We start from the raw sequence: 15,951 nt of genomic DNA, 5'->3' as shown, positions 1-15,951 counted from the left end.
GCACTTCTCCAGCTTGATGATGATGACCTGCAGGAGCTGAGCTGGAGGTGGGTGGCAGGTGTGTCTGGGTGGCCTTGCAGAGGTCTCTGCAGCATCTTCAAGCACAGACACAGCGTTTGCCCTGAACAGAGAGAAATGTGACACCTCTTCCGGCCCAGCAGATTTAGAGGAATCTGGGATTCAAGATTTTTGAGTGCATTCATTCAGATGGCCCCATTCCAAGCCTCAGGGCCTCTCTTCTTCCCAGTCAGAGTCCAGAGCTTGGAACAGCACCTTCCGAGGCCGGGCATCCGGACCTGGAACAGCACCTTCTGAAGCTGAGCACCTGGGCTAAGCACCCAGCCCTGCAACAGCACCTTCCAAGGTTGAGTACCCAGCCCCAGAACAGCACCTTCTGAAGCTGAGCCACCCAGCCCTGGAACAGCACCTTCCATGGCCAAGCACCCAGCCCTGGAACAGCACCTTCCATGGCCAAGCACCCAGCCTCCTCTGCAGCTCTGCCTTCTATGCAGTTAAGTCCTGCCCTGACCCGGTTTTTCGGTTCTCCTCTGGTCACAGGAGATGAGTGTCTTATGTGGCACCGAGGAGGCCCGTTAATGTACCACCCTTTTGTTTCAGGTGGTGATCTTTCCGTTCTCTTGCCCTCAACACGAGCGACCTGATTCCATAGTCCATGTATCTGCGACTTTCCCAAACTCTCCAGCACCCGAGATCCTGCCGCTGCCAGTGCATTTCCCTCCAAGGAGCTCCCGTCCCGGCTGCCATTGCTGCAGCCTGGAGATTCGTTCCTGACCCCAGCTGTCCCCTGGAAACAGACACCAAAGCAGAGATCTGCGCTGAGTTTACCAGCAGGCCTGTGAGGGTAGAGGGATGGCAGAGAAGCAGCTTTGTGGCTGGGCTACCACAGAGGACTCCGCTGGTCCTCGGAGAAACACAGGAGCTGGTTTGCTTCCAGTGGCCCCGGATGGAAGCATAGTCTCCATTGTAAAGCAGGGGTGTGGATGGCGCCCACAGCACCCACTGCAGACGCCACCCAGAGCCAGTGCTAGATGCAGAGGCTCTGGGTTGGAACCAGGGGTGCCACCTTAACCTCCTGTTCGGCCCTGGTGAGCACCAGGCATGCAGGGGCTGAGGACAAGAAAGGCCTCTGTGGCTGCAGGCTCCCAGCAATCAGGGAAGAAAGGCCATTAATTCTTTCAACACATGGAACTGCTTTTTAGGAAGTGTAGATAAGCAGTGGAAAAAAATAGGCTTCTTATCTTCATGAAGTTCCTGTTCATCTCTATGCAGTGTGTGTTTGTGTATGTATGTTCATGTAGGTGTGTGTATGTATGTTTAGTGTGTGTGTTTGTATGTATATGCGTGTGTATGCGGAGTATATGTGTGCGGTGTGTATATGCGTAGTATATGTGTGTCTGTTGTGTATATATGAAAATATGTGTGCGTGTGTATATATGGTGTATGTATGTAGGATGTGTGTATATGTGTGTATATGTATGTGTGTATGCACGTGTGTAGTATCTGTGTGGCGTGCCTGTGTGTGGTGTATATGTGTATGTATATGTATATGTAGGGTATGTGTGGTATATGTGTGTATATATGTATAGGGTGTGTGTGTGGCGCTGGGTGCAATGAAGTTTTGCAACATAGAGGAGGGAGTGTAGAGTCTCAGTTCATACACACACCTACATGAACACACACACACACACACACTCCTCACAGAGGAGGTCAGGGAGGAGGAGACTTCAAGACAGAAGAAAGGGAGGCAAGGGTGGTACCTGCCCATGCTGGAGTCTGCAGGGTGACTGCGGGGTGACCTGTCAATGCCGGGGTCTGCAGGGGGACCAGGTGGGGGGAACCTGCCCATGCCGGGGTCTGCAGGGAGACTGGGCTGGGGGACCTGCCCATGCTGGAGTCTGCAGGGGGACTGCGGGGCGACCTGTCAATGCCGGGATCTGCAGAAGGACTGGGGGCGGGGAAGATCTGCCCATGCCGGGGTCTGCAGGGGGACTGGGGGGGACCTGCCCATGCCGGGGTCTGCAGGGGGACAGGGGGACGGGGGAACCTGCGCATGCCGGGGTCTTGGGTGGGGGGCTGTGCGTGTGTGTGTGTGTGTGTGTGTGTCCCCGTCCCCCGCCTCCCGCGTGCGTCTGCAGCAGGTGCCTTCCGACCGCATCTCAGGAGCTGGGGCTGGGCGGGGGATTCCTCCCCTCTCCCCTGCCAGATAGTTGTGCGTGAACTTCTCTTTGCAAAGTTCGTCCGCGAGTGAATCGCGCAGCCTCGCTCAGAGGGCCCGGGCCGCGCAGGCGACCTCCCTCAGTGTCTTCCGCCAGGCAGCCCGCGGGGGTCCCTTCCGCTCAGCGGCCAATCCGCGGGGTGGGGGCGGGGGCGGGGGCCGAGGCCTCGGGGGAAGCCGATCCCTGCGCCCCCAGGGTCTCCGCAGCCCGCCGGCGCCGTCCCTGCCAACCCCGCCCCTGCAGGGCCCTGGCCGGTTGGGAGCAGGGGCCGGGCCGCGGGCGGAGCCTCTCGGTCCCCGCCCTCGCCCTCGGCCAACTGGCGGTCGTGCGGGCGGGCGGCGGGGCGGGCGGACCCTCGGCCGCGCTACGGGCTCCGGCGCCGCCGCTCCTCCTGCTCGGCCCGCGCTGCCCGGCTCTGCGCGCGCTTCGGGGCGAGGCTCGGCCGGCGCGGACGCGCAGCATGGCGGTGGAGGACGAGGGGCTCCGGGTCTTCCAGAGCGTGAAGATCAAGATCGGTGAGTGTCCGCCGGCAGCGACGCGTCCGACCCCCGCCCGACCCCGTCCTCTCCCGCGCCCGCCTCCCCTCCCCAGATCCTTGCTGGGGACCCCGGCGGAGACGCCCTCCGGGCGCGGCGCGCTCCCCGGAGAACGGCTGGTCCGGCGCCGCGGCCCCTCCCCAGCTTCCCGCGTCCCCGGGGTTCGGGCTGGGTCGAGCTGGCTCCGGGGGAACGCGGCTCCCTGCGTCTCCTCTGCGCCCGGAGCGGCCCCGGTCCCTGGCAGCGGCGGAGGAGGTGGGGTCCCTGCGCCGAGGGACGTCTGTCCGCGTGTGCGCCCCCGCGTGTGCGCCCGAGCGTGTGCCCCGCGTGTTTGCAGGAGTACGCGCGCCTGGGGCTGTCTGGGCGTCTTCACTTCAGGTGTCAGATCCACTGACGTCGGGGTCTCGGCATCTCTCTTTCCCCGCTGCGCCCAGAAACTTCCTTTCCGGGGAATGTGGAGGCTCCTTCACGCCTCTCCCCAGGGGCGTGAGGCCCGGGCGCGCTGCTGCTGCTGTGCGCGCGCGTCTGTGCCTGTGCGCGCGCGTTTGTGTGTGCCTGTGTGGGTGCGTGTGTTTGTGTGTCCATGTGTGGGTGCGTGTGTATGCGCATGCGTTTGTGGGTGCATGTGTGGGTGTGTATTTGTGTGTAGATGCATGTGTGCACGCGTGTGTATTTGTGTGTGTGCATGTGTGCGCACGTGTGTGCTGGTGGGGCGTTCTGGCTGAGGGCTCCTGCGGGGCAGGGAGACCCCGGACCCACTGGCACCAAGTCCCCTTTCACTGAGAAGTGGCGGGCGACTTGGTGGCCGCCAGGGCCTGTGAGGCTGCGGTTTTTCTCTGGGCTTCGGCAGCTTCTGAAGTGGGCTCCGGGAGGCGTTTCCGGAGAGGAGGCTGTGTCTGGACTTCTGGTTTATCTGGAGGGATCTGCTTTTCCCTGGTTGTTTTATTTTGGGAGAGTGATGTGGAAATCCTCCCCCTCCCCCAGAGCAAGAGCGTTTCCTGGAGTGACTGTTCCATATTCATGCCATGAGTGTGCTGGACCACAGCGCGGTGCAGGCTGGAGACGCTTCCAGGGCCTGCAGTGTCCGGGTCCCCACGGTCCTTCTCCCCCACTGAGCCGCACTCCGCAGCCGGCCTCTTCCCGTGTGAAGAGGCCTCCGGAACGGGCTGAGTGTCAGTTGTTGATGACATTTGATGCTGCCGGAGGCATTCCAGCTCCTCTAAAGCAGCGGGCTGTTTCCTGTCGGCTTTATTTTGGTTTGCGGATCATCGCTGAGACACTGTCTTGATATTTGGCCCAGAAGCTCTGCAGCTAGGATGTGGCAGCACTTCCGCTTTGAGTGGCCCAGAGAGGAGGGATTTCTTTTGTTAAAATGTGGTTTAAATCTGCTGTCACTTTCACACAAGAAAGCCAGGGTTGGCGCTCCCTGAAGTGTCTGAGGTCGCCTTGCCGTGGGTGGGGAGAGGTCACGGCCCGTGGGGGTCAGTTTGCTGCTCTTTCCTTCGGCCAAGGCTGCTTGGCTCAGCGACCGAGTCCGAGAGGTGCGAGAAGCACTGGGCTTCCTCAGTCACGGGGGCAGGGGGGCTGCAGGTGGGTGCCCCTGTGGGGCAGTGCCAGGTCTCCAAGCAGCAGGCAGAAGTGGCCTGGGGCTTTGCAGCTCGGGGGTGGGGAGCCCACAGCCGGCACAGCATGCTCACTGTTTACTCCGGGAAGGGCTATGCTTCAGTCCACGGCAGGACCTTACAGAAGGCATGGGAAGTAAAACAGGAGGGCAAGGGAAGACCAGAGTTGCAGACGAGACACTCAGACCCTGAGTGTCCCAGAGGGCAGCTTCCCCGGCCTGCGGGCACTCGGCCCCACTTCCGACAGGCGTGGGGTCAGGCACCCCGGAGGATCCCTCAGAGAGAAGGAGGTTTGGAGATGCTGCTGCTTGTTCAGGCTCTGTGCTCCACTTTCAACAAGTCAGTGAAACCCTGGCTCAGCTGAGGCTTAGGCTGCTAATCCTGCGTGGGGCCTGGATATTATCTGAACCTTTGACCCTCCCAGGGGCAGCAGCAGTGAGGACGGGTAGAGAGGCCCAAATACCAGCTGCCCGACTCTCTGGATGTGGCTCCAGAGAGAAGTCCCCGTTTCCTCTCCCCTCCAGAGGTCACCTGCAGGGCCAGCTGCCTGAGGGGTATCTGTGCCCCAAGTAGCTGGGGAGACAGGGCACCTCCTGCATTTGAGTGGAGATGCAGTCTGCGCTGGAGACCCTGAGGGTGACCTGTGGGTGTGCTGGTTTGGGGTTAGTCTCATATCACCGTGCTGCTGGCCTGATATCCCCGGGCTCCGGGGAAAAGCCCATCTGTAGAAGCAAAGTGGAGGATGACCCTACGCGGCGCCGGTGCCGGGGGGCCACTGAGCTCCTCAGTCTCTTTCTTTAATCCACATTCATGGCCGACCTTGGCTCTGACTTGCCCTGCCTGAGCCCCTGGTCTTGAAGGTGCAGGCAAGACGGTGCCCCTGTGGTTGATTTGAGGGCCCTTCGTGGTCATTCACCTCTGAGCCTTGTCTCCGGGCACGCGGGATTTGCGCCTGAGTTTGCCAGTGACTCGCTGCATGACCCAGGGCTCATGTCTTCCCCTTCATAACCTCATTTTTCCGTTTGCAAAAGGCAAGCAATTATTGTCTACTATATCCGGTGGGAACGTACAAGGCAGTGTTGTTCAGGCTTAACACCCTGCCCCCTCACTCCCCGAACAAGAATTGTCCCTAAAGTTATACATAAACAATTCTGCTACTACTCTTACTAAGAAAAAAAGGCAGCACATTTTTTGGGGCGATTGGGAGCTTTTTTTTTAAGGTATGGGGCATTGGCCTTTTAAATTCTTAAATAGCTTTGAAATGTGTGGTGGTATGTGGCCTCATTCAGACGCTGAAATTGGGAAAAATGGAAAGAATCTCTTCCTCCTCCCCCTGCCTCTTGCACGGAGGTAATAAGAGGGAGAGCCACGTCAAAGTGAGGTGTTACGATGGTAACATTTGGAGTCTTTGTCTTGAAGAATCTGGCTTTCTGCCTTTCAGTTTTGTAGAATCATCTGGGATATGTCCTCCTGCACATGTAAACATCTTAAACCCTGTGTCTTTGGAAACAGTCATTAACCTTTCACAGCGGAGTCTGTGCATCATGCATGACTGCGCCACACTTCCTATGTGATCGCTGCTTTGAGGAAGCCGGTGCTTCTGACTTTCCATGAGTCAGGGACCCACAGGGAGGGCACTTCCGCCACGGCCATGGCGTTGTTTTGGGGCCCCCGCCCCCAAGGCGTGCAGTGCCTCCTCCCCTCCCAGTAATGTTTTCGGTTTCCACAATACTTACTGCTTGTTTTTAAATGCGGCACCTTATCTTGATAAATGTGTTCAATAAAGAGCAATACACAAGGTGTTTCTCTCAATCTATTAACAACAAAAAAAAGCCAGCCCTGTGGTCCAGGATGGGAAAGGCTCTTGCACCGTTGTGATCCTGCCGTCCTGGAGGCAGTCAGCGTCCTGTGAATGCTGTCCGTGGGAGGCCGGGCCTGCCGTGTGCTCCGCGGTGGGGCTTCCTGTGTCTCTGGTCGCTCCCTTCTTTCTCCTTTGGGCTCTCGTTCCCTTCCCATGAGGCTGGAGCTTGTGCATGAAGAAGGCCCACGGCAAGTCTGGCCCAACATTGAACCGCTGGTGCCTGCAGGCCTGTGGGGCTCTGCGGGCCGGGGGCCGCCGGCCTCCAACCCCAGCTATCCCTCTCCTGATCACAAACAGAATCCCACCTGAAGCAGGAGGAGGTGGCACCGGGTGAGAATAGGGAGAATGACAAGTGGGGTGCCAGAGGGTGCCCTGGACTGTGCCTCCCTGGCCCCAGCTCCTGGGCTAGGTCAGGGCTCCGGGCCCAGCTCTGCGAGATGTGGCCGCTGACACTCTCAGCCTGACGGACTCCGCCACGGGAGGTGGAGGCCGCTGGTCACAGGGCTGTGGCAGGCATCAAATTAGGTGATGGTCTGTTTAATAAGTGACAGTAGCAACAGTGTCTTCACAGGGCTAGGGCTCACTCAGGTAAGAGAAGTGTTTTGTGAATGTGAGAAAGGGATACCGGCCGTGCTGTGCCACTTCCCTGTGTCTATGTGACAGTGTAAGGAGGGGCCGCGTGGCCACACATGGGCCTTGGCATCAGAGATCTTAGATTCCCCTAACGCTAAAATTAACTTGGATATTTTATTAACCGAGCTCAGCTGAGCTGCCTGTGCTATTTTTAACCCCTGAGAACGAAGGTGCAGGGCTTGGCTGCACCTGGGAAACAGCAGGGGCTCTGGCAGGGGCAGGTTCAGCCTGGGGCCCCGGGCTTTGCCTGGAAAGGGGAGTGGATTTCCTGTGTGTGTGTGTGTGAGTGTGGAGGTGGGATGCAGATGCTAAGGGGGTCGTCTCCATGTATTAGCTTCTTTTATCGAAATTCTCGAAACTCCACCACACTGAGGTGGAGAAAGGGAGATCCACAGACTTAGCTGGGCCCAAGCGGCCCAGCTCCACGGGCTCCTGGGATCCGAGTTCTTCTTCTCCTCACCACTTAGTACTGTCCATTACTTTTTTTTTCTTTGAGACTGGGCCTCACTTTGTTGCCCAGGCTGGTCTCCAACTCCAGGACTCAAGAGATCTTCCTGCTTCCACTTCCTGAGTAGCTGGGACACAGGTGCTGCTCACCACTGTGGCTCAGTTCAGAGAGCCGTTTCTTCTCTGCGATCTTGGATTTGAATGGGGCGAATCACGGAGGGCTGGAGACGAGACAGACTTGTTGGTGACTTTAGGGACACGAGGCAGTCAGTGTTCAGGCAGGGAAGGAAGGAAGGGGCTGCTGCTCTGTGTGGGTGGACAGTGGCCTGGGAGGCCCAAGACACAGGGTGTGCTGGGAGACTGCTTGGAGATGCCGAGGTGATCCTTTGAGCAGGGCCACAGCCACCCATCCAGCCTTCAGGCATCTTAGCAAATGGTGCCCGTCAGGTTGACTCAGCCGGGGTGCCGGACTGGCGGGCAGAGTGTGGGCCTGGAGGCAGCCCTGGGGGCGTCATCCCTGGAAGGGAATCTAGCATTGGTGGAAAACACTTTGATTTGCTTCTTTGGAGCCAATGGAAGCACATGAGGCATTTGGAGCTAATGAGCAGGTGAACCCCACAGGCACAGAGTGGATTAAGAGCGTCTACCTGAGGCTGTGTCTCCCTGTGTTTGCAGGTGGTGCGTCATGTTTGAAAAGTAGACGTGCGTGTGTTTAGAAAGGAGATGGACGTATTGGCTGGAAACAGCCACAGGCGAAGTGGTGGCTGCTAAGGTCTCAAAAGTGAAGGCTGCTGAGTGATGGTGGGAGGGGCTGGGTGAGGAGGAGAGCTCCTGGGGGCCCTCGGAGGAGAGGCGGACGTAGTGAACCCCCTTGGAATCAGACACCCGAGACTGCGTGCTGGCCACATTTCTTGACAATTCTTTGATTTTGGATGACCCCTAACCTCTCTCTGCCTTGGTTTCTTGGTTTGTGAAAGTAGCAACCAAGGCCTTTTTTTGCAGAGATTAATGGGAATCAGATGCACACAGGCACTTCCCTGCTCAGATCTTCATAGATGGGAGGTCTTATGCCAGCAGAATTTGAAGCTATCTGCTTGTCTGTAATAAATTGGCCTTCTGTGTAAGCAAATCTATAAATTGAAAAGAGCTACACTTTAATACGTAGGAGGGTGTTGAGATCCGGGAGAGCTCACACTCTGGAGAGGTGGCTTCGGTTTTGGCTGTCATCTGGGAGGGGTGTCTGGGAGGGTAGCTTTGAACTTGCCCTGAAGAGAGAGTGAGGTCTCAGGAAGGGAGGGAATCACGTTGGGTTGGGCTGGTGCTAGGAGATGCACAGCCTGGCCTCTGAGGGGCACAGATCATTTGGCTGGAGGGGCCAGTGGGACGTGTGGATGGGCCTCTGGCCAATGGGTTGACAGAAGGGGCACACTGGGTCCCGTGGGGATGTGGTGTCACGCCCCGCAGGTGCTGGTACCTCTGGAGGCTGCCAGGTTGGACAGCAGTTGTGGAACTGTGGTGGGGGGTGGGGGAGGCAGCTCAGTGAGCATGTCTCGTCTTACACAGCTGCAGGTCAGAACAGGGGTCTGTGCTCACGCAGGAAAGGAGCTGCTGTGCAACCAGAGCTTCTAGCTTTGAACCGTAAGTAAAGGCGATGAACAGACACGTCTACTGCAGCAGCACCTGTGGCCAGTGGCTGAGTGAGCAAATAGCAAACAGTAGAAGCAACGTTGAGGAGTCCGGGTGTCCCCACCAATCTCCTGTCGAACTGTCATCCCCGTTGCTGGAAGTGGGGCCTGGATCTTGGGGGTGGATTGATATGAACTGCTCAGCGCCATCCCCTTGGTCCTGTTCTTGCGATAGTGAGTTCTTGCGAGATCCGGTGATTTAAAGTGTGCGGCGTACCTCCCACCTCACCCTCCTGCCCCCTCTCGCCATGTGAGACACCTGCTTCCCCTTCACGTTCTGTCATGACTGGAAGCTTCCCAAGGCCTCCCCAGAAGCAGATGCCTCCATACGTCGTGTACAGCCTACAGCACCGTGACCAATAAACCTCGCTTGTTTCGAGTTACCCAGTCTCAGGTGTTTCTTTATAGCAATGCAAGAACAGCCCAATGAGTAACAGCCAACTGAAACGGGGATTATGTCACGTGCATCCTCACGTGGGCTCTGTGACTTTCAAGGAAATATTAAGCCCAGGCCAAACCACATGACTTGCAGGAGGTTCCACGGGATAGGATTAGAAAGAAGCAAAGTGAGAGCGCCTTTGACACCACCCCCTGGAAGAACGGTAAACACAGGTCAGACGAGTGTGCGCAGATCAGGGATAAGACCCACACAGCCTGCTAACTGGATTACCTGGGGGATGGCAGGAGTGCCGCGGTAGGAAGAGAGACAGGATATACAAGGCCTTCCGTAGCAGCAAGTGTATGTCGATTATACATCAATGTGCAGCTGTGTATGCGGTGGATGAATGAGTGAAGAACAAAGACGGAGCTTAGAAATCATCCCTTCACAAACTGCAAGGACAGCGTTGGCTGTGGAGGACACCAAGGCCGAGAAAGAAAATGACTTGCCTTCATTCAAGACGGTGTGCTGTGTAGGAAAAGTGTGTTGACAGGTGAGGGACTGGTTGCGTCAGGCCGCAGCGGGCGTCCAGCAGTGACAGGCGGAATGCGGTTGTGGCTGGCCCGGGACAGGCCCCTGGCGGGTTTTGGGGCTCCAGCCTTTGTGTCTGGGAGGCTCCGGCACAGGTGAAGGGGAACTCGGGATTACGTCACCTGCGACAGATGGCTCAGGGTTTCTCTGGGTGTGAGGCGGAGTCCAAAGGGAAGAGTTACAAACGTTCGAGCTTTTCTGTAGATGCGAGTTTCAGAGTCACCGAGGTGTCTGGGAACCCCCTCCTCGGGCCTGGGTCCCCAGAAGTGAGTTTCCCTACGGGTTATTGGTCAAACGGCATCAGAGTGTTGGGAGATTTTGTTTTTTGTGGGTGTTTTATCAAAAATAGTGTTTCCTTGTTCTATGAGTGTCTGGAAATATTGGGTTGTTTCTGCACACAGGGCTGGATTCCCCAGGCTGTTGCTCTCGCCGCCCTGAAATTTGGCGTTCTTAGTTTTCGTTTTCAGATAAGCTTGAATCCCACATTTGGAACAATCGCTCACATTTAAGGCTCAGTTGTGTTTCTTCCGGGGACAGTCAGTGTCCTGCTGCTATCGGAACGCAGCTGGTAACGGCTGCAGCGCTAACCTGCGTGTCCCGGGTCCGGAGAGATGCCGTGCCGGGCTCCCGGGGGCTAGGCCAGGGGGGCTGGGCCAGGAGACGGGAGCCGCCCTGGGGACAGAAACCAGCGCCTTGATGCGGAATTGATTAAGGAACAACTCCTACACCTATTCTTTCCTCTTTACATGGTTTCTGTTATGTTACCCGAATAGTTTCCAGCCTGTAAAGACTCGTCTCTCTTGGCCCTGATTGCCCATAGGATAGAATCCCAGAGGTTGGTAAGAGGTCTGAGTCTTTCCTAGACATTATGGGGATCCTTTTCCTGGCCACCGACCGGACAGATGTCTGCTCAGGACCTGCATGGGGGCCGTGGCTCCCGGCCCCGTGTGGCCCACCCCGTGGGTGCCTCCCTTGCCCCAGGATGGGCCGGAGTCCTCAGCCCCTTGCTGAGAGCCACCCTCCCTGCCGGGTGCTCATGGCGTGCCCAGGGTAGGACGGAGGATTCTCTGGGATGCCTGACAAAGCTTGGGGTGATTGTTATTGTGTCTTCCTGGAGCGTGGTTTTTGGACTTCATCATCTCCAAGCTGCAGCCCAGGTCTGAACTGGGCGTGATCAACCCGGGCCGGTTGTTCCTGTGGAGTTGGAGCCTGTTCCCATTTCTGCGTTAGGTTTCATTCCTGGCCTTTTCCCTGCTTCGAGGAGCTGCACAGAGTAGCCGAGGGCCCTTGCGTGCACCCCTAAATCTTCTCTCTAGCCGCGTTCCTTCTGAAGGAAAAGGCTTCACTCTTCTTTCAGTTCTTTCTTGTTTTGGTTCTAAACCCTCGAGGTGCTGGAGCAGCTAGTTTGCCTTGATCTTGTCAGCTCCCGAGGACCAGCCTCAGCCCATGGCCCCTGCTGGGGCGGCCACCTCGGCGTCTGGTGGTGACTGCACAGGACACACGTTTCCTGCCCCCCTTCTCTGAGGCTCCAGGATCAAAGTGCTGTTCCCAAGGCCACGCCGGCGGCAGGAGCATCTCCACGTCGGACGCGCACCGAAGCTGCATCCAGGGCGTGGGGACCCGGGAAGGTTGTCCTGTGGTGGACTCTGATGGCCACAGCCCAGGTGCTTTTGTGGCTTGTGGAATCACTTCCCCAGAAAGGAGGCTGGGTGCTGCCGGCCCCTTTTCCTTCCTGGAGTCTTTTCTCATGTTGCATTGACTGGGCCTGCTCAGCAGGGTGGCGGCCGTCACGGCAGCCCGCGGTCCTCGCTTTGGGCAGCAGTGAGATGCAGAGGTCTGGAGTCAGGGCTGGGGCCGACCTGCCGGAGACCCCTTCCTCGCTGCGTCCCTCACGCGGGGCCGACCTGCCGGAGACCCCTTCCTCGCTGCGTCCCTCACGCGGGGCCGACCTGCCGGAGACCCCTTCCTCGCTGCGTCCCCCTCTTGGGTAACTTTGTCCCTCACTCGGAGCCGCCCCTGCCGGTGCTGGCAGACCTGGGTCGCAGCACCCCGGCTGCCCTGTGTGGAGGACCCGCTCGTTCTTCCTGAACACGGTGCCCTCTGCTTCCACGTCAGAACATTTCCCTCCAATGGGCAGGGGCGAACCTGCCTGCACCCCCAGGCCCAGGTGCTCCCAGATGCAGAGAAAGGCCACCCAGCGGGGAAGGCACGGCTCGGGGGCAGGCCCAAGGCAGTGGAGCTGGGGGTGGTTTGGCCCCAAGCACCCCGAGCCTCTGGGCGCCTCCTTCATTCTGGCCCAGGCTGTAAGGGGGTTTCCAAGGCTGGGGTCAGACTGGTGGACACGGCTATCAGCAGAGATTCAGGAAGAGGAACCGGTTCTGGGAAAACCGTCTGCGTGCAGAGCCCAGGGGACTGGCCGTGCCGGACTCTCCTCCAGAGGTCGGGATGAGGTGCTCCAGCGGGGCTGGTTTTCCCGTGGCCTTCAGGATTCGGGCTTTTCTGGGGAATTCCAGGTCCCCTCGGGCTGTAGCTGCCAAGCCCAGCCTTCTCAGGAAGCCCTGCTGGCCGGGGTGGGGCTGACTGCCGGAGGGCCCTGGAGGCTGCAGCAGCCTGGGAACGCTCTGCCACGTTTGCCGGCTGTGCAGCCTGGAAGGGACGCCCGGCCTCCCAGATCGTCTCCCTCCCCGACAACTAACCTCCAAGACTCCGACTGCCGCGATTCTGGGATTTGTGGTCGGCCCCACAGGCTGGAATCTTCATTAGCTTAGGGGCGGTGGCTAGAGGTAGGAGCCGCTGGGCCCTGTGTGCCCCTCAGCCAGTCACCTGCAGCGACAGTGGGAGCAGGCTCCTGCCCTCGGCCCGCAGACCTGGCTCTGCCAGCCCAGCTGTGTGGAGCGAGGCAGAGGGATTCCGAGAAGCCCCTTCCCGACACAGCTGTAAACAGCCAGTGGCTCATTCACTGTACAGGGCTAGTGCGACGGGCAGTAAACCCACACGGCCATGGTGCCGCACTCAGGGACTGATCTGGCCACGCCCGCCCTCAGGGCTACAGAGGAGTGAAGGTTCGGTCTCTTCCTGGGGAAGCCGAAGGTCAAACTTCGAGCTGTGCCTGACATCCTTATGTTCCTAGAGGTCTCCTCTTGTTGTGACATGCTTGCACACACGCAGACACGCACACGCAATGCTGCACGCATGTGCATGCACACGGATGCACACTCATGACCCTGGGACAGCTTGGGGCAGGTTGCATGGCTTGATGTGCAGTGTTGGGTGGAAGTAAGGGGGGCTCCGGTGGGCTCCTGCGGGCTTTTCCTTTAGCCAAGATCCGTGGCAGAAGAAACGGGCCAACCTGTGCTGAGTAGGATGCGTGGAGTTTAAAACTTCTCCAGCAGGTCTTAGTTGTTTTTATTCCACTCTACGTGGCTGAGGCTGGCGACACTCTCCAGACAGCCCTGTGGCTCTCAGGGGCCTGGTCCCAGGAGGCTCAGCGGGATGTGTTTGGGGCACCAGGTTCTCAGTGCCCCGCGGGTGGCCGCCTGCTGCTGGCTGCAGTGCTGGGATGCACCTGCCTTTCTACTTTCCACAACTTGAGGTCTTTTCTGGCAACTGCTGGGTGATTTTCTCATATTTTGTATAAGAAACGTTTTGTTTTTAGGCCCACAACTTATTCTTTTTCCTAATAGCTTTTCCCCCTGCTTGTCACTGACCTGTTCTCTCAGGTGGCTACGTGTTGCAGGGGAGTCTCCGATCTTTGGACTGTTCCAGAGCCCAAGACTAGCTCGGCTGTGCCACTCAGGGAAACACGCTGGAATTCAAATGAGACAGATGTTATTCTGGGAATAAACTTGATCCTCTTAGGTCTGTGTGAGAAGAAAACGGTGGCCAAACATTGGTGCTTGAGCTGTGATTAGTAAGAAATTACTGGTGTTCCTCCTCACGTGTGCCTGGTGATAGGAAGTCAGAAGAAGAGAGTGTTTGATCACTTATCGATCAGTAGGTTCTGATAATGAAAAGTCTGCCCGTGTTATCTGTGGGGCAGGGCCTCACGGAATTTCTCTGTGGGGATTGTTCTCCACCAGGGCTCGTTGTCCAGACCCGTCGAACGGCACCAACGCCTGGCTGGAGAGGGGAGGGGGCCCGGCCGCTGTGGCGCTGCTGGTTCTCTCGCTGTTGCTGGGGGATCCTGAGCCATCGCCCCTCGGGGCGTGAGCAATGATGTCTCCAGGACCTCCATACGGCTTCCTGAATTCCCCAGCTGGTCCCATCCGTCTGGAATCAGTGGCATTCCTTTCTCTCTTCATCATTTCCTGCTCCATTCAGCACTCCTCGAGTGTTTAGAGAAAGGGTTTCTCAGCATTTGGACCCAAGAATGTGTTTATGGAAATCCTGAGTGAAAATAAAAGACTGTGGAAAGAAAAAAACACTTTTCACTACATTTTTGCTAAGTGCCTTTGTTTTTAAGTTTATTTTGTTTTATGAAGTGTATTTCTATGTTTTCTTTAGGGAAGCCCTGTCTCCTTTCCATGTGCCCTTCCCAGGCCCAGGAAAAGAGCCGGGGTGGGTGGGTCAGGAGGAAAGCGGAGGGTGGAGAGGGAAGGGCAGGCAGCCAATGTCATCTCCAAATAAAAACGCTTTGATTTCTTTCCACCAGATCATGATTCATTGTCACGGGTGACCATTTAGTTCTGTGCTCCCCTGGTTTCCTTCTGGGGGAGCCCACGGTGGCGTCCACACCCCTGTCGCTGCTCACACCCAAGGCTTCCCTCTGGGCAGCTGCGCTGGAACCAGCGGGTTCTATGAACTCAAGAATGCTGGTGTTTTTCAGGCAGGATACAGCTGCTGACTTTCAGCGGAGAAGGCCATGCAGTGGGCTAGCCTGGTCTGGTTAATAATTCATCGTAGATTTGTGGATGGTCACACTGAGTGTGCAGAGCTCGAAAGCTGCCACTCGCTTAGAAGCTAGTCCAGATTTTAGTATGCCTATGGCTTAAAAGTGGTGGTGACATTGGTTTTCAAATAAAATATTTCAGAAATATTTGGGACTTTTCTATGCACCTGATTAGAAAATTGTGAGGCTTGTAAAAATGTGCTGTGCATTCTTAACTGGCGTGTTTATTAGGATTTGGGGCTAGAGTTGGGATGTGGTGGAGTCAGTGTGAGATGGATGACTTTTTGAGGTCACCCACCAAAAGGCAACAATGGCAAGGCAAAAGCTTTTAGTTTTACTTGATGTGTTAATTACAAATGTTAGTTAAAGTTATTTTTCAGACGCTTCCCCACCCACTAAAACATCCTCCCACAGGCACTTGTCTGGGGGTCTGAATCACACAGGCGGGGGTGGACCTGAGTTTCCCCGCTGGGGTTCCCGGGAGGCAGCCACAGCCGTCGGGAGCCATGAACTGGGGCTGTCCCAGGATGTAAGGGAAATGTTGGCTGTGCCTTCCAAGTTGTTATAGAGTAAGGGATAAATAAGGCAAACCCATCAACGTGGTCACGTATTTATGAGAATCATAATGAGAATTTTCAGCCTCCTTGGAGAGGTGAGCTACCATGTGCTCGGGAAGATTGAGCTCCTGCGCACTCAACGGACAGACACTTGGTGTGCACATGTGCGCACGGCGACATCCATATGTGCACACAGGAGAGTGTGCATGCACTCCTCACACACCTGCGCCCCTCACACACGTGCACCCCTCACACACGTGCGCCCCCACACGCGTGCGCCCCTCACACGCGTGCGCCCCTCACACACACGTGCGCCCCTCACGCACGTGCGCCCCTCACACACACGTGCGCCCCTCACGCACGTGCCCCTTACACACACGCACCCCTCATGCACGTGCACCCCTCACACACACGTGCACCCCTCACACACACGTGCGCCCCTCACACACACGCACCCCTCACACACACGTGCGCCCCTCACACACACGTGCGCCTTACACACACGCACCCCTCAT

General features: G+C 57.4%; 1 protein-coding gene across 3 annotated transcripts in view; it reads left to right on the top strand.

The window, feature by feature from the left end:
• The first annotated feature begins 2,577 nt into the window (after window positions 1-2,577).
• The window catches only part of RASA3 (RAS p21 protein activator 3), a 136,716-nt gene continuing 123,342 nt past the window's right edge, over window positions 2,578-15,951 (top strand). For 2 of the 3 annotated variants that reach the window (XM_045377568.2, XM_005586330.3), the window contains exon 1: window positions 2,578-2,752. Coding sequence is in view for 1 of the 3 variants with exons in the window: in XM_005586330.3 (XP_005586387.1) it covers window positions 2,698-2,752 (55 nt within the window). In the remaining 2 variants the exon portion in view is untranslated. Of the gene's footprint in view, window positions 2,753-9,549; window positions 9,954-15,951 lie in introns of those variants that run through there. The other variant, XM_065533528.1, reaches the window with a different exon arrangement.

The sequence above is a fragment of the Macaca fascicularis genome, chromosome 17 (assembly GCF_037993035.2).
Source record: "Macaca fascicularis isolate 582-1 chromosome 17, T2T-MFA8v1.1".
Lineage (NCBI taxonomy): Eukaryota > Metazoa > Chordata > Mammalia > Primates > Cercopithecidae > Macaca > Macaca fascicularis.
This window is presented reverse-complemented; position numbering and strand designations above follow the sequence as displayed.